Source organism: Crocodylus siamensis, chromosome 2 (genome assembly GCF_052110815.1).
Source record: "Crocodylus siamensis isolate JL-2025a chromosome 2, ASM5211081v1, whole genome shotgun sequence".
Classification (NCBI taxonomy): domain Eukaryota; kingdom Metazoa; phylum Chordata; order Crocodylia; family Crocodylidae; genus Crocodylus; species Crocodylus siamensis.
The window spans coordinates 159,991,027-160,017,693 of record NC_143396.1 but is presented as its reverse complement, the minus strand read 5'-3'; the positions used below and the strand labels follow the sequence as shown (position 1 = coordinate 160,017,693).

Below are 26,667 nucleotides of genomic sequence, written 5' to 3'. Positions count from 1 at the left end.
TTTTGCTACTTTGGTAGGTAGGTGCCAGCATTAAATTTCTTGCAGAACTCAGCCCTTTCATTTCAGTAAAATCTCAGGCCTTACAGAATTTCTTCACATTTACCTCTTAACAGGTGCAGCTGTGACAGACTAACTATATCTCTTCTTGAAAACTAAGCAATCCTGGGTCTCGCTAGTATTTGAAGGGAAGAAAACTCAGAAATCTCATGTACCACACATAGGCAGACAGATTAGATACCTCCTTGATTACAGGCTTTTATGTAGGCCAAGGAATCATGGTGACTAACAAACTATACACGCTGAATGGATAGCAAAACTGTTCAGTCCAATGACTGCTAATGAAACACATCACTATAAACATTTCCCTGCTATAATAAAAGAAAATGACCACTATTGGTCTGTTAATGGCTGTTGTTATAACAAGCTTCACTGTATACTTGTCAGTGATGGAACCAAGTAAGTGCAAATAACATGGTATAAGCAGTCCCTATTCACTCTTAGAGTTTAATGCAAACTGCTTTCTTGTTTTAGTTTCATCTATGAAATTTCCAGAAGGCATCCCTTCCTCTATGCCCCGACAATTCTTTTCACTGCTTACAATTATGAGAAGATGATGAACAACTGCTGTAGCGCTAAAAACAACCCTAATTTTAACCTGACAGAATGCTTTGTGAAACAGGTATTGTCTTTTAACATGTATGGTTATTTCAGATTTGAATTAATGGCTTCCTATAGCTAGAAAAATTCTAAAGCAGCCACGAAGACTAGTCACCTAACACCATATTTCACCCTTGACCAAAGTTCCCTCTAAGGTACGCATGTGCGCGGCCATGCACAAATAAAAGTCTAGCCGCGCACACACTTTTTCAGGCTGCACACCCACCGGGATAGGAGCTGGGCTGCGATGTGGCACACTTACAGAAGGTAAGCTTCTCCCCAAGGTGAGGCAGAGGCGGGAGCCTGGCACGGGCTCCGCCAGCTCCAGGGAACTGCTGTGCTCCCCTGCTTCATCTTGGGGAGCAAGGAGAGACGTGGCGTCAGTGCTGGGGAGTGGAGCACTTCCCTGGGGCCAGTGGAGCCTGTGGAGCAGTTCCCCAGAACTGGAGTAGCCTGTGCCAGGCCCCAGCCTCTACCCCTGGCCCTGATGCCACATGCCTCCTCGTTCCCCGAGGCAAAGCAAGGGAGTGCAGCACTGTCCTGGAGCTGGCGGAGCCCGTGCCAGGCTCCAGCCCCAAACCCTCAGGCCCCTAGCCCCCAGGCCTCAGCCCCCACTGCCTGCTCCGGGTGAGGAGTGAGGAGCTTACCTTCAGGAGGTGTCCCACACTGCACCGAAGTGGCATACTCACGGACTGAAGCGGTGCGCTCACGGAGAGAAGCGGCGCACTCAAGGACCGAAGTGGTGCGCTCAAGGACCGCTACTCTTTAGAGGAACGTTGCCCTTGACCTCCATTTGGGTCAGGACTGAAACACACATTTAACTGCTTTCTTTCAGCGGGGCCTTAGATTCTTAAATAAAAATGATTCAGTGCTGAGCGCAGGCTGAGCACAAACCTGACTATCAGGAAACAAAAATGAGTTTATTATGAAAAGAAGGATGTCATTATCTGGGATCCAGGTTTTCCATTTCCTGTGGAAAAATATGGATATTCCCTTTTGAAGCTTGGGGCTGGGAGGAGCAACTGGAGGCAGGGGGTGACACTTGCATGTGTGCACACATGTACACTTGGCTGCAATACAACCAGGCAGGGTGGTGGGAACAGCTCTGGCAGCTGGATACAGGTAAGTCAATGGATGGGAGGGCAGGGGGGAGAGTTGGAGGCCCAGGGCTTGGGGACTGTCTGGGCACAGTACAGGCATATGCACTGGTGACGTACTTGGGCGGATATGGGGGCCATGTGCTCCCCCTCCCCCCAGTTTTTGCACCAATAGCAAGGTGCAGGGCAAGGCTCTGCAGCCTGGCCAGACTGTCACCTGGCAGAAACCACCTCAGTGGCCCACATCCACAGTCCAGCTCTGTCCTCCTGGTATGGGAGGGCAGAGTAGGGCAGGGCAGCAGCATATCAGGGCCGCTCAGTACCACAAAACAGTTGTGGGGGGCAGCTGTAGCTGGACCTGTATCCTGGTGAAAGAAGTGGGCAGGGAGATCTCTGATTTTCCATGTTAAACTCCAAAATATACAGGTATTTAGAATGTATTTTATTATAATGATTTAGGCACGGGTAGGCTTCGGTAGGCTTCTTGCTTTAAAATGGTAAATATATCAATAAACCATTGTGTTTAACTTATACCTATATATACATAGTGGTGTTTCATTTTATTTGCAAAAAACAAGGATTTTGGGATCCGTAGTAAAACCAGGATCCCTAGTTATTACACGCTAGATGCTTGAGACTTTCAAAGCAATATAGGGCAGTGGTGCCTGACCTCATTGCCCAGTGGGCCAGAGTGGCAGTGTCCCGCCCATCTGTGGGTTGGATCCAGCCAGTGCTTCCAATCCTGTGCCTGGGCTGACATGATACCAACTGGTTGTGTGCAAGGAGGAGATGCAGACAGGAGGGGATGTAAGGGAAAGGCGCTTGACCTAGCCCCATGAAGAAGGAAGGGGGAGTAGCTAGGCCCCAACCCGGCCCAGCAGAGAGGGAGGGGGCATGGCTTGGCCTTGATACAGAAGCAGTTGGTGGGGGGGCATAGCCCAGCCCTGTGGACGGGGACATAGTTTGCATAGCTTGGCTCTGGTTGGCTGCACAGGTAACTGGGCTTGGGGATTTGGTAGGGGGGGAGGTGGCCATATTTATGGCCACTGCTCCCCAACTGCCACATTTCTGGACCCAGGGGGAGCCCTGCAGGCCAGATGCAATGGCTCTGTGGTCCACATTTGGCCCATGGACTGGAGGTTGAGCACTCCATATCTAAGGGAGTTAGAAACATGAATTCCACTAACAGAAATGGGACATTTGTGTCTAAATCTCTCAAGAGTGCTTTAAAAATCTCAATCAATATTCTATCATTTTAATTTGTTCCCCCCACCCTGTTTTTCTAAATCAAGTAGGTATCTAATCTGTCTGTCTCTGTTGGTCTGCATGTTTATGTAACTCTCCTTACTCTATATTTTTAGTAGGTAACTATTCGTGGACTAAGGTGGGTGTTGCTGTTTTATTCATCAGTGAATACCTGCATTTTGACTGGATTTGGGCATGATGCTGCTAGGTGCTGAGAACCTTTGAGAATCTTGGTGTGCCAAAGATGTTAGTGGGAAGCTGTTTCTTGGCAGCGGGCACTCAGCCCTGTAAGAATGAGGTATATCAGTCAATCAAAACAGTCATCCCTAGTTTAAAGGCACAGAGCAATTTAATAAGAAGTTTTAAAGTGGGCAGAATTTTACAAAACAATAGGAGTGATTAATATGCACAACTGATATTACTTCTGATTTGTTAGATACTACACAGGTAATCAGGGAAAAGCCTTTTAGCTGTCTGCTAAAATCTTCTTGTTCAGATTCCACTTTCTTCACTAATTTGATCTCTTTTTAATCATTTTCTTCTCCCTTGTAACAGGCACCAGTTGTGATGAAGCCAGTAAAAGAAGATTGTTCCTTGCAGGAACACACCTGTGAGATCCAGAAGAAATTTGGAGAAAGAACATTAAAGGCTCTGTGAGTCTCTGACCTGATTATTAAATGGGCAGAGTGGCACCTTATGAACTAACTAATTAGGAGACATATATTTTCATAAGCAACAGCTTACTTCAGACTAACATGGCTAACTACCTCTCTTTGATTATTAAATGTATGACATTTCTGTTGCTTCAAAAGCAGAACAACCATACCAACTGCAGCCCTACAAAAGAGCAGGGAATCATTAATACTATTGCTTTGAATACTTGTGAACAGTAAGTGTATGCTAATTTGCATGTCTGTTGTATAATAGAGGATAGAAGTTGATTTTCAGCAAATTGTGTGCACACCTAAGGACAGACTTGCTTGCGCAAAAACACATGTACCCCTGCACACAACTGTACCATGACTGTACATCCAGCCATATAAATTACACATGCCAAGAGCCTATGTTATATGTAACTGTGAAGAAAATTAGGCACATGAATGTATTTTAAACTGTAGGCTTAATTTTCTTAACATTTAGTCATTAACTTTCTGGGAGAAAAAACAGTTTTGACATAACGGCCAAATTCCTGTTTAATTTATACCAAGTCAATACCTTTTGGTGACAGTTGCTGAGAGTGTCAATGAAATGGACCTTCACTATTGTGTCATGTGTATAATTTCTGAGGCAGTTCTGTACCATTCTTTTGCTTGATTCAACACTGTGCTATTTTAGTTGTATGGTCATACTTAACATTATTAATGAATTAATGTCCATAGATTTTCAAAGGGACCTAAAAAAACTGGGCAGCCAACTCACGTTGGGTTGGATTCTGCTTCACCCTCTAGATGCCTGTGGACTCAGGTGCCTAGATGTGATTCTTTTCTACCCCATGCCAGTTCCTGAAAATCCAGTTATGCATCTACTATTGTAGCATAGCCATTTTAGGCTTAAACTAAGTCACAAAAAGCAGTGAGGAGAAGGAAGTCCCAGCCACCTTTTATATTAACAGTATTTCAGGGACATAAATAGGGTGGAATAGCATTGTAATTTGGCATCTAAATCTATTTACACACCTAATAGGTGGGGCAGGATCCAGCCCTTTTAATTTCAGCTGGAGTTGGGCACTGAACTTTGAAAATCCAACCATTCACTTCCATGGAAATGTTATCAATAATTTCAGTCCGAGTAGAAAGAGGCCACTGGTACTGCTGAACACCTTGGAAAATCCCACAGATAATGAACTGCTGCAGATTATAGCTTTGCGTTCTGAATTTTAAAAAATCCTGCTGTTTGTTCTTTTTAGGACGCTTGCTTTTTTCAGCCAGAAATTTCCTAAGGCTGAATTTGACACCATGATGAAAATTACAATGGACATTGTGGAGATACATGAGAAATGTTGTCAAGGAGACATGCTGGCTTGTATGCATGACAGGGTAAAAAAATAAAACTCATCTGAAGATGTTATGATTGAAAAAGCAGATCTCCTGCCTGGCATTCCTCTCCCTTCTGATTTTTGCTCCCTTTTGCTCTCCAAATTGTGAATTTAATTAATCAATCAATTAAAATACATGCAATCTAGGAGTTGGTGGGTTGTTCTCATTTGACCCTTTCTGCAGTGAAATAAACAGGAAGCATAGGGCAAACATGATCCTGCGGCTGAGGATGATCCAACTGATTCTGGAACTGGGAGAGCTGAGTTTAGTTCCTGGGTATGTCATAGATGTCCCATGTAATCTTAGGCAAATCCTTTAGTTTGTCTCTGTGGTTGTTTCCTATCTTCTGCTAGCTCTTTGCATCCATTTTTGCCCCTGTTTGGCTGTCTGTCTACTCTTCTGGCCAGGAACAGTCTCCTACTTCAGGTATGTGCAGATGTTACCCTTAGATCAACCTAACTAAGGTTAGGTCCGTTTAAATGCTAACCTGTGCAGATGTTCCAGGGGCTTAAACTGGGCCACAAATGGCAGGCCCCATCTAATTTAGTTTATCTGAGTAGGTGAACTAACTTAGATCAAGAATGGGTTAACCCAATCTAATGAACATTTGTACACATTCAGAGCACAGCCCTGAGGCTGGGAAAGCCTAGTCACTTGCTCCAGTCCTGGGCCTACTTATACCCTGCACCCTGACTGGGCTATTTTTTGCCCCTGGCCCCCAACCCTGGGACAACCTCCCCTGTGGACCCTCCAACACCCCCACTCCAGATCCTTCCAATCTCCCCCAGACCTGCTAACCCTCTTCCAGGGACCTGTTAGTCCACCCCCCCACCACTCCAATCTCACGTGCACCGAGTTACTTATACCAGGGGCCCAGCATAGCTGTGGTGGGCATCTTCACATGCTGCTCCTGGTCTACAATCATGCAGCTTAGAGAAAGCTGTGTGATGGTAGACCGGGTGCCATGATCCGCACCCTTTGTCATAGAGCAGGGGCAGGCAAAATGCAGCCCGTGGACCAGATGCGGCACTCCAGGCCATTCTATCTAGCCCACAGGGCCCCTAAAAAAATTTAGAAAATTAATATTTATTTGCTCCTGGCTGCCTGTCATGTGGCCCATGATGGCTTGCCAAAACTCAGTAAGCAGCTCTTCACCCAAAATTGCCTGCCCCTGCCACAGAGTCATAGAGAAGTAGGGCTGGAAGGGACCTCCAGAGGTCATCTAGTCCTGAGGCAGAACCATCCTCCTCCAAAACACCCCCTACAACCATAATCTACATTCTACGAAAGACTGCCCTCAAACCTGACACAACATAGACCTAACAAGCTAACCTGACACAGGTAAAGCAGGGGAACTAGGTCAGCTGATGTCCTGCTTCTATAAATGTTGTCAATGTAAGCTTGAGAGTCCTGGATAGAGTGTCTAGATCAGTGGGATGCAGTGGGTAGAGCACTAAGTTTGAGACTTGGGTCTTGTTTCCAATTCTGCCATGAGCCTACTTTGTGGCTTCAAGCAAGTATATCACTTCCATACAAGTCAGTTTTCTCTAAAACATGGATAATACTCTTGATCTCAAAATAATGTCCCCCATAAACAAAGCTTAATATATACAAATGAAATTATAGGCAAGAGCTATTAGCTATATGTTGACAGAGCTCTGATTTTAGTAAGAGGTATCTAGTTTCTACTGCATCAAAAACTAGAACAATGAGCTGATTCCTGTATTGGGGATCAAGAAAGAAGGAAATTCATTTAAAAATAACCATTTTTTTTTCACTTTTTACAGGCAGAGTTTACATCCTACGTATGTTCCCACCAAGATGCCATCTCAAGTAAAATTCAAAACTGCTGTGAAAAGCCTGTGCTTGAAAGAATTAAATGTATATTTATGTCAGAAAATGATGACAAACCCACAGGCTTGTCACCTCAAGTCAGACAGTTTATAGAGGACCAAGATGTCTGCAAACACTTTGAAGAGGAAAAAGATGTGTACTTGGCCAGGTAAGGCAACTGTTAACCTGCTCTTTTCCATCTCTGTCACATAAGTGCTGTCACTCCAGGCCAAGCCCTCTAATATAGGGGCCTTAGCTCTTCTCCAAATGCTCAGCCTGTGTGTGTTGGGGGGAAGGAAATCAGTGACAGCCATGGTTGTCCTTCTGTCTTACCCATGGGAGGTTAGGGTGTTATGCCTTGTGATTGTGTCAGGGTTGACTGTGTAGTTCTACTAATGGGTTAGACCAGTGATTCTCAACTGGGGTATCGGGGAGCTCTAGAGTACCACCAGATCCTTTGAATGGTGCCATGAGATATCAGTTGATAAGGAAGATGTGAGGAGATAAGCACATATATCAGGGGTAGGCAGCCCCCTGCATGAGTGCCAGAGTGTGGCATGCAAAGGGAAGGGAAGGGAAGGGGCCAGGGCTTCACAGCCACAACAAGGATCAGGTCCCTTGTGGCTCCCCTGCTGTCCAGTCCTGGCAAGCCAACATCTTACAAGTCAAAGTTGCAGGTGTTTTTGGGACTCTGCCCAAAAATGTGGCCAAACCCTGACATACACTATGTAGATCAAGGCAGTCTCAAACTTGTCCCTGTCTGAATGATTCCTCACCCTTATTGCACAACCCAAACGCAAGGAAGCCAGCACTGTAATACAAATATTCATTTTTTAAAACTGGCTGGCACTCAGCTTATGAAGGATATGGAGGAGTGTCTTGACTCAAGTCCAGTGAAGGGTGCCTTGAGCCTAAAATATTTGAGAACCAGTGGGTTAGACAATGGAAGTATATGGGATGGTTTGGATAAGGATGATCCTGTCTCTACCAGGATTTTGGACTAGATGGACTCTGAAAGTCCCATCTGGCCCTACTTTTCTACAATAATGTCTGTTATAGATATTAACTAGGTTTATTTTATACAGCAACATATTACGAGTCTAATAATCCAGGTTTTGTGTTTTACAGATTTGCATCTTTTTTTTATTCTTGGGCAGCTTTTCTGAATGTCTTAATAAGCCATTTGTGTGACTGAAACAAAATAAGGCTGGATATTCTAGCATAGGTAAATGGGAAATAAAATGTAAAATAAAATAAAATATTAGTTTTGGCTCTGAAAAGCACTTTTTAGCATATTTAAAAGTTCATGAAGATACAAACATAAATATAAATGTTGAAATAATACTGGTTTTGCCTCCTATTTTTTGAGATAAGCAAAACCCCAAACCACAGAAGGCACTGACTAAGAAGCAGTAGGATAGAAGCAAATGTAGAACACCTGATTTCATGAGGTTTTTACCGGTAGATCGGGGCCAAGAACAAAGCCAAAATCTCTAGCTAATCTTATAAAAGTCCAGTGCCTTCTGTTCCAAGCCCTGGCCTAAACTTCAGCCATAAGTGGGAACTCAAAAACCCATGCCTAAATCAAAACCCTCTCTGTATCTGAATGCATTAGGTCCATATCTGCTTTAGTCCAGGACCTACAGTTTTAATCCTACTTCCAACAAGGGTGATGGCAAAAATTTTCACTAAGCTCAGCCAAAACAGGATCAGATCGCCTGTGTACAAACAGAAGTTATTTAGTTCAACATTATGTTTATTGCAGCCAATATAATCTGATTACCTCATAAAGCTGTGATGTTTTACACCCTCTGAGAAATGAGTCCATTGTTCAAAAAAAATAATTGGAATTAAAGGTGATAACCCGGTAAAAGGATAAAAGCTACGCTATATGGGGCTTTTTAACAACATTTTTACAGCTTGCTGAATATTTTTTTAAAGAATTTTTTTGCTTGTGTTTTCATTTAATTGTTTTGGTAAAAGAATCTGAACATTTCTAAGGTTTCAAAAATCTAAATTTTTTAATCACACAAAAAACTAAAAAAAAAATTCTTAATGAATAGAATACATTTCTCAATTAGCTCTAATTACAGTCTGATTAATGTACCTACTTAGAATGCCAACCACCTTTCATAAGCAAGCCCAGTCCCTTCACATACCAAACAATTCTAATATATTTTAATCTTTTTTATTGATACTGAAAGGAAATGCATGTATGGTCAGTGGCCAGTTATGAATTACCTGTTAATCCCTTGTTTCCTTAGTAAAAAATCACACATTTTTCCCTGTGGCCGTCCCTGTAGCCCACTCACTGAAAAAAGCATTTTAAAATATTGTTTGCCATAGTGACAGAAAGATTCCTGTGAAGAAAAATATCACATTGTTGTCTGCCCCCTTCAATTAGTCTTTCTGAGATGGTCAGCCCGAGGGTGAAATTTTGGTGAATTCTCAGTGTTCCCCAGGAAGTCAAAATAACATATCTTGAAGTCCCTGCAGGCGTAATCACCTGTGAATCTTTGAATGTTGTCGTTTTGTTTTACTTCCTGTATCTCTAATGCTGACATATTTATATATTACAGATTTCTCTATGAATATTCCAGAAGACACCCCGAGTTCTCCGTTCTAATGCTTTCAAGAATTGGTAGAGGATACCACGGTTTACTGGAAAAGTGCTGCAAAACCAGCTCTCCTCAAGAGTGCTATGGCACAGGGGTACGTGCCCGTGTGGTCAGTCAAAGGCATGGCTGATGATGACGATCACCAACTAATGCAGTGTGATTCTGTTTGAGGTGTGAGTTGGGAGTAGTGTGCTACCCTTCAATCTGGGATTAGATGCCATTACTTTTTAGGGAGAGGATATCAGTTGAAATCTGACTTGATGGCCTCCAGTATGCTAATGAATGGGGTTTCATTCTTTTGTGTACTTGATAGCTGTGTTGGTCTGAGACAAGAGGACATACAAAAAACTAGTACTCTTGGTTCCAAAATGATACCTTTTATTAGACCAACTGGGAAAATGCAAGAAAATTGTCCTTTTCTTGTAATTTCCCAGTTGGTCTAATAAAAGGTATCATTTTGGAACCAAGAGTTCTAGTTTTTTGTATGTCTTCATTCTTTTGTTGCATTTACCAGTGTGGGGTTACTGGGGAAATTAACTTCTTTTATGGGAAACAGGAGAGGGGGCAGTGGTGCAGAGGATGCAACTGGCATTTGGAGAGACTGGAAGAGAGTGTATTCTAATTTCAGAGCTGGCTAACAGTTCAGAAGGGAGTCCTCCGGCTGCAAGGGACTCCTGCTCACTGGGGGCAAAGCAGATACTCTCCTGGGAAACAGGAAGAAGAAAGGGACCATAGTAGAGCCCTCCCCTGAGATAAGAACTTAGGTTAGGTGGCTTGCACTAATTACACGAATTCCTAAACTCCTTATTGTCTCCTACATGAAGATGATTCCTATCAGTGACTGTGCCTGCACTGCTGCTGTACTGCTATAACTGTGAGCTCTGCATGGGCAGAGAGATGTGCCAGGGAAGAGGGTGATTTCTGCAATATCCCAGCCTTCCTTCTGGGCCTCTGTAAGTTCTAACCAAGGAGTGCGTGAACAGCTGCTAGATGTTCATGGCCGTAAATGCCCCATTATTGGTCTTTTCCTGTGGGCAATTTAGCTTGCAGCTCCCGTGTGCAGCAGTTTTGCAAAATTAATCATATTAGAGGTGTAGAGGATGGGCCCTGGTTGCACTCAAAGGATTGAGGTTTCAGAAAGCTGAAGGAATTTTCAGTGTAGGCAGTAGAGATGTGCGTAATATGTCAGTTATGGATAGCCAAGGCCACACTGTGATGTAACAGCATTACCTCCTCACATAATAACCCCCTCAATATTCTCCCTTTCTTTCAGGAGGAAGAGCTCAGAAAACACATCCAGGAGTCCATAGCAGTGTTAAAGACCAACTGTGAACAATACAAGGAACTGGGAGATTACGCTTTCCAAAATGAGTATGCTTTTCAAAAACATTTCTTTACCAGATTTTAGTAACAGTGGCCAGACCCAAGGTAGTGTAAATCAGTATCATTTCACTGACTTTGAGAGAGAGACTCATTTATACGTATTAAAGATTTGGCTGAATAAATTTAGTGTTTGTTTGGGTTTTTCTGCTCTCTTTCATGAGTTGTACCCTTTTTCTAACTCAGGAAGCATGGGAGTAATAAACATAGTGGAAAACTGCTCCATCTCCTGTTCACAGTACACATTATGTTCTCTGATAGAGGAAATGTTTAACTTGCATTCTGAGTACATTGTAGGCTATGAGCTCCGACTTAAAAGTCACAGTTTGGCACAAAGTATACTGCTTTTCCCTTTGTGGTAGACTCCTCTCTTTTTTTCTCTATGCATTTAACATGCCCTCTAGCAAGGCAAAGATAACAAAGATCCGACTGTGGAACAGAGGGCACCTATACACGTGCTCAACATCTGCTCTGACATATGCTAATTAGATTAGTTAAGTCTGATGGAGCATGCTAATTAATGCTCTTTAGCAACCTCCCTGTCATATGTATTTAGCATCCTTGCATTTAAAAGGGGCAGTGGGAACATTGGAACTAATGCTCAAGTGTCCCTACCACTATTTTGAAGGACAGGACACTGAATACATGTGATGCTGTGGGTGTTTTAATTAGAGTGGCTCTCAGAGCCTCTCTAATTAAAGTGACCTCCCCCCCACCCTGGAGCATGTGTATAGATGCCCAGAAAGACCAAAGCCAGGAAACAGAGCTACATTTTTATCCTTTGTACTGGTCCCTCCTTATCAGGACTTAAGGTTGTTGGTTCAGCAATATGGCTGACCTCAAGCATGTGAGTACTCCTAGTGAAATCAGGGCTGATGGTGGGATGCCTAAAGTTCCTGTTTAAGTAGAGCTGTACTGGGGTCTTTTCCTCTTAACCAACAACCTTAAGGCCTGATAAGGAGGGACCAGTACAAAGGATAAAAATGTAGCTCTGTTTCCTGGGCTTTGGTCTTTCTTGGCATCTATACACATGCTCTGTACACATGGGAGGGTCACTTTAATTAGAGAGGCTCTGAGAGCCACGCTAATTAAAACACCCACAGCATCACATGTATTCAGTTTCCTGTGCTTCAAAATAGTGGTAGGGACACTTGAGCATTGGTTCAAGTGTTCCCACTGCCCCTTTGAAGTGCAAGGATGCTAAATACATGTGACAGAGTGCTCTCTCAGACTCAGAGCACCTGGTTCTCCTTTCAGGGTAAAGTGAGTGTGAAGTGGAGTGTAGAGTGTAAAGCGGGTTTACAAACACTGTGCCACATCCCTAACGAAACAGGTAGCCTTCCATTCAGTTGGAGCTATGCAGGTTTACACTGGCCCAGGGTTTGGCCCATTAATGATTCAAGAAGAGCACCAGTAACTGTGAAATGGTTGTTTCAGGCTTCTTCTGCGCTATACCAAGAGAATGCCTCAGCTGCCCTCCAAAGAGCTGATCCAATTCACAAAGCAAATGGTGGCAGTTGCTTCCAGGTGCTGTCAGCTCAGCGATGACAAACAAATGCTGTGTTCGGATGGATATGTGAGTATAAGTTTTCCTAGTCTTGGACCTATCCTCTTCCTATTGCCATGACATTGCTCCAAGTTTCCAGGTGCCCAGGGGGCAAGACCCAGAACCCTCAGTGAACTGTTTGGGAGTGACTGGGTTCGGAGGCATGAAGCAGACTCTCAGGTGAAGTAAACTGGTGTAACATGATTTGAGCTAATGGATTTATGCTGATTCACATCAGCTGAGGATCTTGTCTATATTTTTGCAAAGGGAACTGTCAGGATAAGGTTAAGCAAGGCCTTTACAGCTTTGCTGAATTGGGGCCTTAGATACATAAACTGGTTCATGGCATGACTCTCCTTGATGTCTATGAGCTGAATCAGGCTCTGGGTAGATATGGGATAGCACCCGTGTGGCTTCACTGGAACGATTAATTCCAAGGTTACTTATGAAGCAAGATTTAAAAGGACCTCCTGCTGGCCTCCACATTCACACACACAGTAGGACATATCCCCACAAATCCTGCTTAGTGCAAGCAAAGCACATACTAATAGGATTTTACGTGTAAACTTTGTCATTAGAGTGCACAAAAATGCAAGTATAACATATATAACAATGCCCCTATTTAAAAATGAGACCCCATTTTGGATTCTGTCTGGCACAGCAAGCTGCAGGGCTGTTTTGTTTTTAAAGTTCTTTAAACATTAAATAAATGTATTTGCAAGTTCTCAGTCACCTTGATGTTATTAAAAGCATGATGTGTCCAAAGAAATGTGGTTTTTAATGTAAACATTTCTCTCTTCCTCTCATCTGTCTAAAGTTGGATCTTGTGGTTGGGGAAATATGTAGAAGACAAGGGACTGACCCTATAAACCAGAATGTCTGCCACTGTTGTGATGAGTCCTATGCTCTCAGGACTTCCTGTATCGCCAGCTTGAACGTTGATGAAAAATACGTACCAATACCATTGACTCCTAGTCTGTTTACCTTTGATGAAGGATTGTGTACAACTGAAGAGTACAAACTACAAGAAAAGAAGCAGAAGTAAGATATGCCTCACTTGTATGCACCCTCATCCTTACTATATTCACCTAGATACACTCTCTTCTTATTCCTTCATCCCCTGGTCAGCCCCTCCAAGCATGGATCACTGTTCTGCCACCCCAATCTGCCTGAGAGAGAGATGGTGGTGGGTGGTGGGGAGGTGTTCCCCCCTCCCTGCCTTCTCTTAGGCTCCTTGCAGCCTATACTGCCCCTGTGAACACCTATATCCAGCCCCAACCAGGCCCCACAGCTGCCTGGCAGCTCCTTGTCTGTGCCCCCCCGCCCCGAACTTGCTCCTGCCCCTTGCCCCTGCTTCAGTTGCAGGGCCCTGTTGGGGCTGGATCTGAGCACACAGGGTCATAGTCATAGAACCATAGAGAAGCTGGGCTAGAAGGGACCTCCAGAGGTCTAGTCCAGCCTGAGGCAGGATCATCACTATCCAAACCATCCCATACAAAACCATAATCTAAACTGCATAAGACCACCCTCAAACCTTGATATAACATAAACCGAACACCCTAACCTGCCACAAGTAAAGCAGGGGAACCATAGCAACCAATGTCCTGCTTCTATAAAATATTGTCATTATACACTCAAGAGGTTCTGGGAAGAGGGCCACACGTGGTCAGCATGGTTTGCAGGGAGGAAGAACTCTCCTTACTAGTGCCTCCACTGTTCTTGGGCTGATCAGGGCTGCAGGGCAGTGATCCAGGGGTGAAGAGGTTATAGGGGGAAAAGGGGTGGCAGGAGAGCAATCTAGGGGTGGGGGCAATGATTTGGGGGTCAGAAGGGGTAGCATCCCGACATCTGCCCCACACCAGCTCCCCCCTCCAATCCTGCCTCCTCTTACTCCTTACCCATGCCCCCCTCACCTTGGCCCCATGCCCCTTTCACCCCTTTCCTTCCATCCCCACTCACCCCATTCCCACGCACCTGTTGCCTGGCTATTCACAGCTGTCAGTCCAGGACTGTAGAGTGCCATGTGCTAGCTAGTTCAACTGGAAGCAGTGCCTCCTGGGATGACAGTAAAGTGGTAGTTTAATCTCAGATGAACATCCAGAAGTTAATTTAACTCAAGCTAGGTAGCACAGCTCAGAGATTATCCTCACCCAAAGTGGCAGAACTTTAAAATGCCTAGAAGGCATTTAGCACTTGTTAATGAGCCTTAATGTATGATCATTCAAGTTTTAAGTGCTTTTAATGTCGTCCAATTGTAATGTATAATCTCACCCTGAGTCTCTGAGGAACTTTTGATATTTTCATCCTTAAGGCCTAAAATGTCATTATGGACCATATTTTTAAGTGCCTATGTTTCTGGGTGCCCAATTTGAGGGAGCAGCAGCGGGTGAGATTTTTTTCAGAGGTTGAGAGCTCAGAAGTTTCTTAAATTTATGCTCATTTATGCTGAGATGTATGAAATTAGATAGTACATTTTGCAAGAGGCAGAGATTTTTGTGGCAGTATATTTTATAGACCAACTGCATGATTAGGATACAGTTAGACAAGCTTTTGAATGTAAAGCATTTTTCTGTGAAAAAGAGTGCCTTGCATTTAAAAGCTTGTTTAATTATATCCCAATCATGCAGTTGGTCCAATAAAAGATATCACCCCAAAAAATCCTTGACTCTTACATAATTCTTAGACTATCATGACTATATCACTGTAATGCTGTCTGACTCCATTTTGAAATCTTAATGGCCTGAATTAGCAGAAAAATTCCTAAAATGTGTATTTATGTATCCAGATCTAGATGCAGGTATTTACATTAGGACATCAAAATTTAAAAGTTGGGCTGTCTATTTGTGGTACTTGTATAATCCTCATAACTGTAGCATCATAGTGGGTGCATCTACACGTACTTTTAGCATGTAGCAATAAACCCTGGTGCAGTTCACTCCAGAGTTTATTGCTGCTGGGTGCAGTGTTTATATGTGTGCCTGGGATCACATCATGTTGAGCTGGGGTACAGTAGCCCCAGTTGGCAGGGGGCCTCACGGGTCAGCTTGCCAGCCTGGGGCTATTCCACCCCAGCTCAATGTGTTGTGGAAGAGTTGGATGGGACATGAGGGTGCTAGTGTGAGGCTAGCCAGCAGGCAGTCCCCTGCACTGTAGCACCCTTGTACCGTAGTCAGCCCTGGTCACCGTTTACATGTGCATTTAGTACATGTAACTACTCCGCTGTAGGATAGTACTTGCCCTGGATAGTACTATCCTACGAAGGAACTCATTAATTTAATGCACCCTAATATGGGTGCACGTGTAGACAGTGGTGCTTTACTGCAGAGCTAACTGGTCAGCTCCACAGTAAAGCACACATGTAGATACACCCAGTATTTGTCAATCTTTGAGGCCTTTATCACAACACATATAGGTGTGGGTGGGACAACATTACTATCCCTATTTTGTAAATGGAGAAATGAGGCACAAAATGTTTACATGACTTGAAAATGATTACAATGACACCAGAGAAAGGCAGCAGACCAGGGAATTCAACCTAGTCCTCCTAAGACTAAAAACCATGTAGCATTCCTTCCACCCCTATGGTAAAAAGGTCCCCTTGCTCCCCTCTGTGGTAAAGCTCATATAGCTCTTTCCTCCTCAGTAGCTCTATGATTTACCTTAGAGCTAACGGGCCCTGGGGGCAGTTATACATGTGCTTCGGTAGGGTTGGAAGGCAGGCAGGGGAGGGCACTTTAATTATAGTAGCTCTGAGAGCAACTCTAATGAAAGCACCCAGAGTGTCTCACATATCAGCATCCCTGTGCTTGTTGAACAAGGTTTAGATGAAGCACCTCTGTTGCCATTTTGAAGAGCAAGGACACTGATACGCAAGACATAGGAGGCTGCTGGAGCATGGTAGTTGCCATGCTCTAGCAGACTCAGTTTATCAAGTCTGCTCTGCCACGCTGGAATTACAGTGCGTCAGAGCAGCCTCCCTGCTCGTGTATAGGCACCCTTGGTTCTTAGTGTGCCGTATCTTCTTTCCTCAGAGAACAGCTAAGAAGCTGGCTGCTCTTGCTGTTACAAAAAGCAGACTCCTCTGCAAATAGCTTTCCTCCCAGGGGAGCACAGTGCCTGTCTCTGCTTACTACACAAGCTATCCATGTCACATAGAGACTCTCTAATGGTTTTGGTTAGGTGAGAGGATGCCTCATGCAGGCCTGGTTCAGCCACTCTCCATTTGGATACATGAACTGCATATATCATATGTACAAACTGGCAGCCTTTTGAGGTGCTTGGGGTCCTTCCATTCCTCTTCCTCCTTTCTTCCCTCCGCTCACCCCGAGCCTTCAAAGCAAAACACACCATGACAAAAATTACTGCTGAATTGCATACATGTTCAGGGCCGATCAAACTCAAACCCAAAGGTTACTACTTCTACTCTACTAGGGAATGCTAGAGAGATTTCCTTTCAGCTGTAGAGTTCTCCATGGGGAGTTGGTCAGGCATAATGAAACTGTATGAAAAGGGTCCTTACAAAACTTTAAAATAAGGATTTGCAGAATCGGAGGAATAGCAATGCTTCAGTAAATCATGTGTTTACTTTTAGCTGTGTATTGCTGAGGTTTGTTTGTGTTTCAGTCTGCTCATCAACCTCATCAAACATAAGCTTCGCATTACAAAAGAACAGCTGGACTCCATCACTACAGCTTTTACCACCTTTAGAGAGAAGTGCTGCAAGGTGGACAACCATAACGCATGCTTTGCGGAAGAGGTATCTTACCATTTTTCTCATTCATTTTAATCAAGAGGGAAGCGTGGAATTTACAAAGGGGATGTGTAGACATCTACATTTTAAAAAGTTTTGCAGCTTGCTACAATTGCTACAGTTTGATTTCTGAAGGAGAAACCATATTGCCTGTGTCTGCATGTGTATGTGCAAATGTGCCTAATGAATGTATGCTGCCTAAGGGCACGTGTAGATGAAACGGGGGCCCTAAATTGAGGCGGTGGGTTTTTAAAAACACTGCTTCAATTTAGGGCAAAGTAAACCCCCATGTCGTGTACATCGGTGTCTCACCTGCCTCTGTGGGGGTGGGGGGGCTGAGCTGCTGGCCGGCAGAGTGGTCCCTGGGCTGTGGGGGAGAGGAGGGCTAGTGCCTCCCTCTGCCGAAGCAGCGGGCCCCACCCCCAGGCAGCACCTGGCCACAGGCGCCTGGCTCGGGCGGTTTGGGGGCACCGCAGCCTGGAGGGAAAGACCGGGTCCCCATGCAGCTTATGCAGGCAGGCAAACTCCGGGGTGGGGAGGAGGAATAGCTCAGGCTTGCCACTTTTTTTTTAATTTGGTAGAGCCTACCTTCCCGGGCTGCAGCAAGGCTGAGCCTCACAGATCCCGATGCTTCTCTCCATGGCTGTAGGGCAGCAAACTAAAACTCTGTGGAGTTGTTTTAGTTTGCTGTGCCCCAAAGTCATTTAAGGCACATTACACTGCCAAATGTGCTACAGTGGCTGGAATTAATACGCAATACACCACCAATGCATGCAAACACCAATACTATTAAAGCAGTACAAAAGCATTTAGCCCACTTTAAAATGTCATGCACACGTGCCCCTCGTTTCATCTACACATGTAGTGACATGTCACATGAACCTTTTTGCTCACGTTCTGGAGTCTACATCTACAGAACTCATCCCGCAATGATGGGTTCTGAAGGATCATAGGACCCTTGCATAGGGAAGAGGACAGGTTTTGGGCTCTTAGCTCTATAACAATTCCTTCTGAAGGGTTTAATTTAAGATCTCTCTCCTAAAACCCCTGACAAAGTAGAGAAGTAGTTTTGTGACATTTAGATGAAGGCAGCTATTTATAAAATTATCAGTGATGGAATTTGTTTTTTCACACCAGTCCTAATTTTCCTCCATGTCTCCCATTCATTCCCATAATAGTTCATATTCATTTCACATTCAACTGTTAATTTTTCTTCCTTACATTATGCCCCTTTTACTCTCTATTTTTGGTTGTTTCCCTTTATTTGTATATTTCTCAACTGAAATTTAGTAGATGGGCACATTTACAATGCCTGAGCCAGAATGGAATCCTACTCTTTCCCCAAAGTTTTACTTGCTCTGCAGTCTTCTCGGGGTAAAGTCCAAACACTTATTTATTTTTGTCAATAAACAAAGGCATTTTTCATTCCGAATCTGTAAAAGTAGCATACCTGTAGAGCCAAGAGCTTTTTATGGTCACTGTCAGAGCTGAATTGCATATTAAATATCTCTCTAACAACTGTAATGTCTATAACAGATCCTCAGCTTTACTTGATGGCCACACTAGAGTACAGTAGCATTACCTTTCCCTTTAGGTTTCTACTACAATATTCTTTTTGATTCACACAAAATTTGAAACTGTGTAACTTGGGGGGGGGGGGAGGAGACGGGGCATGGGGGTAGACGTGCAACTATATGTATATGTGCTCCTATGTGATTTTAAAACTAGAAAATAATGCTGCTGAAGTGACAAGGATAATATTGTTTATCCAAATATACATAACTTCCTGCATTTTATTACTAATGAATGCTTTGTGTCTTTTTTGCCAGGGCCCAAATCTGATTACCCAGGGCAAGGCTATTTTGGGAGAATAAAACCACTCAGGTAATCTCATTGGAACATAATTGCATAAAGCAGTAACATCACTTCAGCAGTAAGAATATCTATTCTGAATATACAGAAAGTGTAAATAAAAACTTAAGAATTGCCACAATGGAAAACCCAGATCCTGATACTTGATGAAAACTGAAGTAGCTATATTGAAGCCAATATATAGTAGGAGTACTCAACCCCCAGCTCATGGACCAGCTCCAGCCCACAAATCCATGTCAACCAGCCCCTGGGGTTCCCCACAGGCCCAGAAATTTGGTAACAGAGGGGTGGTGGTACCGCTTTCCTGCTGCCGAATTTCTGGACCAAGAGGAGCTTTGGGCCCTGCACACTGGGTCAGGCACCCAATTTCAGCATGTGGGGCTGTGTGGTGGAAGCATTGGGCCCCAGGGCCCTTTCCCAGCATGAAGGGCCAAGAGGCGGTGGCAGTGGGCCCCAGGACCCAATCCTCACACATGGGGAAGAGAGGGGGCAATTCTGGGCCTCAGGACCCAATACTGGCATGTGGAGCCTGATCCTTACACAGGACTTGATCTGGCCTGTGAACCGGACCCACACCATTCATCTGGCCTGTGGGGCCAAAAGCTTGAGCACTGCTGAACTCTGGAAATTTGCACCAACTAGGACTCTCTCTGGGTCATCAAGTTGCTAGCCCTAAAGTGATCAAGTCAAGGTAGATGACACAAAGAAAGGCATGGAACCCCATAATGGATCAGGCCAGTTGTGGAACATTAAGTCCAGTCAGCACATGAACAGGAACATTTTAGCTGGAGGGGTGATTTAGAATCTATTTTAGTTCAGCTTTCTGCACTCTTACTTGAAGTCAACCAGGGTGGGATTAATTTAGCTCAAAAAATTCAGGGAAATGTGAAAATTGAACTGAAATAAGGAACCCTAAGACCAAACTGACAGTATCCAGACAGAGCTTTTGTATCAGCTTCATTAAATTAGAGAAAACTGATTTAAAAGTTAAATGATGCAACTTCTATTTCTAGAGGTGGCCAATCTTTCATGGGCCAGGGGGGAGGCTGGGGAACTTTTTTTTTAATTCTTAAAAGCATACAGATTGAAAACCTTTATGTTTTTATCCTAGCTAGTATAAGTAAAGTCCACGGAATCTATAGTCATAAGGGTCAGACCTTGGTCCTTTTTAATTCAATTTTCCGTTGAGTCACTATAGATTAATAATGGATTAATTTAGTATTTTTTTATAGAATATTGTTCAAATTACAGCACAGACAATCGCTAATTTATAAGTTAATTTGCTAATGTATATGTTTCTGCAACAGCATGCAAAGAACAATACAGCTGCCTATTAGTACCTTGTGATTGTCATCACTTTTTTCTTCCTATTTCACAGTGGAAGAAGATGGCGATAAAATTCATCTGTGCTCCATTTATTCTGTGCTTTCTTTTCTATTTGCCATCTATATCTAAGAACTCTCGAGTGAAGGAAACAAGATTCTTCTATTATTTTTATCTCTCAGTTTTGTGACCATTCAATAATGAATAACAACTTAAAAAAAGCTCTCCCTCCTTGTCCTGGCCTGTTGATTCACTGCATGAAGAATTACTTGAAAACAATTTCCTACAGCACCATTACCAGTTCTTAGCTGGTTATGCCAAGGGCATGCTTCAGATAATTTATCATTTTAAACCAGGCTTCCTAGTTATTTTTATAATGTCCAAAAACATATTTGGCATTCTTTGAATATAGGAAAACAGGTCTGTGTCCTGACTAGCTTTCTGTCTGAAGTCTGTTTAGATTGTAAAAGCAGAGGTGACAGAGTCCAAACAGTGGATACATGTAAGGATAATATTTAAACCACATACTGTACTTAAATCTCATGAACTTAGGTGGGACTGAAAATTAAGAATGCACTTAAATCAAGGTAAAATCTTTTTTCTTTATGTTTTACATCTTATTTACCCTTTTTAAACGCTTAGCTCTTTCATTTATGTTTTAATCTTTGTTATGTTTTTCCTGCTGATTGGTTTGACATAGTAGAGATAAAGCAAATGTTCAATATTGAACTTAAAAAAGAAAACAGATCATTAACAAAAAGCAACAGCATGCTAAAGCTAATTAAAATGATTTCAGAAAAGGCTGCATAACCCCAGGAAAGAAGTACAAAACAAAATGTACTGCTGAACCACCATGTAGCTGAGGACTACTTTTATGTTTAAAATTGCAACCAAAAGAAATTGTAGAATTCTTTGCTTAGTGTACATGGGTGTAGCTTCTTACAGTCATTCAGAGGGGCTGTATGACTGTCATTTTTTCCTAACCTCAGCCTTGAAAATACAAAAGCATAAGTCTTGAAAGATGCAGCCAATTACGGTATGTTCTTGCAGCGCCAATTGGAAAGTTGGCTTGATACTTAGAACAAAATGCAAAACAAAGGGAGATCAGGTTCTCAATAAATAGAAGGCTTTAGCTGAGACATCATTTTTAATGTAACAAGAACGATAGCAAATGTTTCTGATTTGTTTCCAAGAAAGAAACAGGCTTTTTGGAATGGGTTTCCAAGGGGGGGTGGTGCTCTCCCCTACCATGGGGGTCTTCAAGAAGAGACTGAACAAGCACCTGGCTTGGGGTCATATGACCCCAGCACTTTTTCCTGCCACTGGCAGGAGGTCGGACTCGATGATCCATTGAGGTCCCTTCCAACACTAACATCTATGAATCCATTTCTTTTGCGAAGACTGACCTGCATTATACGTTTAGCCAGCAGAATAATCTTATTTCATTTGAAACATATCCATTATATATTACACCTTGAATCTATCCCAAGAAATTCCAGTTTTGCAGCTCCTAAGTGTTTACATGCAAAGCTCCCCCACTGCCTCCCATTAAGTACTGATTTGGTTACACAAGGCGCTGACTGTGCAGTTGTTGACTTGCATAACTGCTGACTGCAGTTGTTGACTGGACTGACTTGCATAACCAAGTACTAAATGACTGTGCAGTAACCAGCATTACTGTGGAGTGCTGTCCTGGTATGGCTGTCTGGTGATGCTTACTGCATAGTTGCTTGTTGTTACTTTGTAGTAGCATCATGTCAGAGTTTGTAGCCGGTGATGCTACTGTGTAGTAGTAACAAGCTACTGTGCAGTAAGCATCTTGTGTAGATGTGGCCAGTTTGACTTAAAAATTAAGCAAAGGATAATGTGCTTGGCTGAACTGGGAGCTGTGTGCAACCTTGAGGCCCAATATGTTCTCAGCCTTCCTCTGTATGATCTCATATTGATGAACTTTTACACCACAGCAGAGCTACCGAACTATGAATATTTTAATTTGCAAATATTTTCATATTGTACATTCATAAATAACTATTTAGCTGATTAGTATGTTGCTCTCTGCAGCATAGAAACAGCTGGTTTTGCATAAGCATTAGAATTGTTTCATACAAATAATGCACTGGATACATTGCAAACCATTAAAGAAACCAGACTTACAAAAATAACACAATAAACCCTTTAGCTAATAGGATCACAGCAGTCACCTTTTCTCAGATTTGCTCTGAAAAGAGAAAATTTTGGGTTCAAAGACTGCCCAAAAGGCTTATGGTGAGGTTTTGCACTTTCTAAAGCTTCCATTGAAGACAAAGACAGTTTTTCTGTTCACTTGAATGGAAGCAAACTTAGGACCCTTGCTTCTCCTGTATATCAGTGGTCACCAGCTGGTTGATCCTGATCAACTGGTCAATCAGGCCACCTCTGACAGTCAATCTCAGTCTGGGGGGACTAGCTTAGTCAAGCTGGAGGGGGGGGGTAGGGTGGGAGGCACAAGCAAAAGCACAGCCCTGGGGCTGGGGTGAGTGGCTGAGTTTTCTCAGTCCTGGGGCTACACTTCAAATGTGTACAGACATTCATTAGATTGGGCTAAACTGTTCCTGATCAAACTTAATTCACCTCCTCAGGCGAAATAAACTAGCTCGGGCTGGCCATGTTTTGCCTGATTTAACCTCCTGTACAGATCAGCACTTAGACTGATCTAGCCCTAATTAGGTGATTCCAAGTGTAATGTCTACACATTCCTTCAGATACTGCTATGGCCCCTGTGTACATGTATATATTATCTTAGGGGACTGAGTTGTCTACCATTGAAGTTGTTGATATGTATCCTGTACATCTTAACTGCTAAATGATTTTAGTCAAACATCAGCATCTTCACAAGCCTGTGTAGGCAGGATTACAAGGAGTTCCACCTTAAAACTATTTCCTGATACTAAATTGTAGAGCCTGATAGCATAGGTGCTCTCCATTTCTGCTCCACCATGCAAGTTAAAAATGTTCTGGAGAAGAGGAAAGACGGTTATTAAAGTTTAGCTGATTGCATGGTTAAGCAACCCTTAATGTTTGCCCTTTGGTATTTGGATAAGTAAAGGACAGCTCAGCTAGAGAGATAGAAGCCCCTTGAGTAACCTCATCAGGACAGGAGAGGGCAGTGAGTTGTCCATGTAAGTTATGCTGGTTTTATTTACCAGTTTGTAGTTTCAGCTCCTGCAAAATGCTTGAGCTGATCCATGTGGAGGACACCATGTAAAAGTCTATGAACTATGGTGTATGTCTATGTTGCTTCTAACTGTGCTGATGGGGGGAGGGGGGGCATGCCATGAAAACATTTTGCCCATTTGCTTCCATCCTGGGGTGCCAAAGCCTGAAAAGAATGCAATGTACCCGCCTTCGAATAGCACTGTGCACACTCCAGTAAGTATATCTGAAACTGAGAGCAGCACTGGGCATGTGCCAAATCGCTACATTACTTATTTTCAATATTTGGTGCATGAAGTGGGAGTGAATGATCAGGATGCCTTCTCACACATTAAGAGACACGAGATGCCCACACACATTAAGAGACACGAGAGACATGCTTGAGACCTCAAATCTTTTGGGCTATGGAAGAACGATGCCAATGTTCCCCAGCACTGCCCACTGTGGTTATGACTGCATTGCATCTACACATTCTCTCCTGCTGAACCAAGCTCTCTGGGTGCATCTCAATGAGATGCTTTACTCTGGATTAGACTAATCTAATGCACAGTAAATTGTCATCATCTACATGTGCACTAGTCTTACTGATCATTAAATTAGTCTAATGCACTATTTCCTAATAACAACACATATAGGTACTAGATGAATGGTGCATTAGGTACTGTGCATTAGCGTATGTGTACATGGTGACTGGGAACAATTTTGCTCCCAGTCAGCAAGGGGCCACTGCTGCCCGGCTAAGCCCCAATGAGGGGGGAGCTGTACAGGTTGCAGAGGCAGCTGTCTCCTAGTCCCATGTGCAGTCTCCTGGCCTCTGCAGCCAGCACAGCTCTCCTTGACTCCATGATCACCAGAGCTATAAACTCACCAGGGGGGACCAGCAGGAATTGGGGGAGGCTCTCTTCCCCTGGGCACCACCCAGGGTTACTAGGAATAACAGCCAGAAATTGTTAGAGAGAAGGTTCAGGCTGGACATCAGGAGACATTAGTTTACAGTTAGGGCTGCCAGGCTCAGGAACGGGCTCCCAAGTGAGGTGGTGCTCTCTCCTACCTTGGGGGTCTTCAAGAGGAGGCTGGACAGATATTTGGCTGGGTTGATATGATCCTGGCACCTGTTCCTGCCCAGGGCAGGGGGTCAGACCTAATGATCTTTTTAGGTCCCTTCTAACCCTAAGCACTGTGATACTATGCACACCAGGACCAGCCCCCATCCCCCCTGCCAGCCTGCAGGCTGGCACCCAGGGGAGCCTAGAGCTCCCCTTGGCTGCTGGGGGGGTGGAGGGGGTGGACGGGAGGGAAGCAAAGCAAGGAAGAAGGGCAGAAGCAGTCCTGGACCAGGCTGCTCCCATTGGGAGCAAATGTGTAGATGTGTTCCTGGCTACATCTTACTGTGACTTATTTTACGAAGCAGTTATCTTACTTCTCATTAATTGCACATGTAGATGCATCCTCTCTGTCTCTTAAATTTAATGAGGAGGGGGAGGACAAAGGACATGAGAAAGTAATCTATTTCTTATTCTATGAAAATACCTTTGTGGCGTCATCAAGAAATGGATCAAACAAATGAAATAATACATAGAGAAAGCTCATCATACAGGAACTGATAAAGTGCTTCACCAAAAAAAATGGCTTTGTCTTGCTAATTTATAAGTATATAGCTATAAACTGAGAGTGGAGGAGACTTTTCCAATTTGTATTCACATTTTAACACTACAGGGTTGATTTACAAAGACCAGTGAGTTAGATGCCAAACTGCCATCTACTTTTCATAGGATGTAGGTGCCTCACCTTCTTAGAGGTTTTATTAAATTCCATTTGTGGCCTATCTGCACCTTTGTGCATCTGACCCTTCAACCCATTAAAGAGCCTCCCTAAACTCAGAATGTAAAAAAACAACATATGACTTTACTTCTGGTCTCCTGTGCCGTTCTTAACGCAGTGGGATGATGGAAATGCTTATATATATTCACAATATCCTGGCTTGTGGATTGCAAGTGAATAGGTTTCCAAACCTTTATTCTTTTCATGAAAATTTCTCTTTGCTGAAGTTTCACGTTAGATTTGCAGCTTGAAGAGGACAACATGTTTTTTTTTTCTGCTGCGCTCCACTCCTGCTCTGAAACTGCAGAAGAGTTTCTTTCAATCCCAGCTGTACAGTAACCAGCTGCAACCATCAATGCTTTACAGGTCCATATGTTGTAGACTTCTGTAATGGCACAGTCTTCTTAATATTTCCAGGATCGTTAGGGACAGAATATCAAATCTCCTTTGGCTTAGATGAAGCGTTTTATTAGCAGCACAATGTTATACAGTAGTCTCTGTTTTTTTTACAGTTCTAGTGTGAAGGTGCTGAGTTAATAGAGTCTTTGCTTTAAGGTATCTGAAACAAAGACCAACAGAAATTATTTCAGAGCACACAGAGCTATGCATACAATTTTAATTTTAACAATATTGATATTATATTTGTGTAGGTCGAAATTTCATACCAGAAAAAGTTTCCAATTGAAAGTGGCAATATTTTTCCTAAGAAGATCTGATTGATTTTTTTTTTTAATTTCCAGACCCTTTCAATCCAAAACAATTTCCTGGTGACAGAACCCCAGTTGATGTAAATTGACTGACTTCTATTGACCTCACGTCTCCTACATATTTAATAATTCAGCTACATTTCTAAAGGAGCTACCCAAGTACATCCTCAGTTGGCATCAGGAAAGTTGATGTCCATTAGCAGAAGTGGAGCTTTAAGCATTTTATCTCCATCTTGAATAGGTACTTACATGATTACTGTAGTATCTACATGCCTCACAAGTTTTTCAAGTATATAGTCCCATTAGGGAAGTAGTACTATCCAAATTTTGCAGATGGCTATGAGAGACCTAAAGAGGCTAAGTAACTTGTTCAACAATGACAGGAACTCTGTGATGGGACATAAAATTTAACCTGAGTCTCCTGAATCCAAGGCTAATATCTGAACCACCTTTCCTAATTCTTCTAAATCACTGAGAGATGATACAGACGTATGAGGGGAGTCTGCTTTTGAATTTTTCACAGCAGCAATAGCCCAGCAGGGATCCTGGCTGTAGAGAGGCTCTACCCAGTACCACTTCCCAGAGACATT

General features: G+C 43.2%; 2 protein-coding genes across 2 annotated transcripts in view; one reads left to right on the top strand and one right to left on the bottom strand.

The window, feature by feature from the left end:
- The window catches only part of LOC149870982 (alpha-fetoprotein-like), a 30,008-nt gene extending 9,460 nt beyond the window's left edge, over positions 1–20,548 (top strand). The window contains exons 5-15 of the mRNA XM_090034797.1: positions 532–679; positions 3,555–3,652; positions 4,906–5,035; positions 6,823–7,037; positions 9,448–9,580; positions 10,760–10,857; positions 12,304–12,442; positions 13,230–13,453; positions 17,036–17,168; positions 18,992–19,046; positions 20,413–20,548. Coding sequence (XP_089890923.1) covers positions 532–679; positions 3,555–3,652; positions 4,906–5,035; positions 6,823–7,037; positions 9,448–9,580; positions 10,760–10,857; positions 12,304–12,442; positions 13,230–13,453; positions 17,036–17,168; positions 18,992–19,036 — 1,363 coding nt within the window. The 3' untranslated portion in view covers positions 19,037–19,046; positions 20,413–20,548. The remainder of the gene's footprint in view (positions 1–531; positions 680–3,554; positions 3,653–4,905; positions 5,036–6,822; positions 7,038–9,447; positions 9,581–10,759; positions 10,858–12,303; positions 12,443–13,229; positions 13,454–17,035; positions 17,169–18,991; positions 19,047–20,412) is intronic.
- A 1,762-nt stretch (positions 20,549–22,310) lies between these two features.
- The window catches only part of RASSF6 (Ras association domain family member 6), a 41,706-nt gene continuing 37,349 nt past the window's right edge, over positions 22,311–26,667 (bottom strand). Inside the window, exon 11 of the mRNA XM_090031939.1 lies at positions 22,311–25,929. Within this exon, the coding sequence (XP_089888065.1) occupies positions 25,854–25,929 (76 nt within the window). The 3' untranslated portion in view covers positions 22,311–25,853. The remainder of the gene's footprint in view (positions 25,930–26,667) is intronic.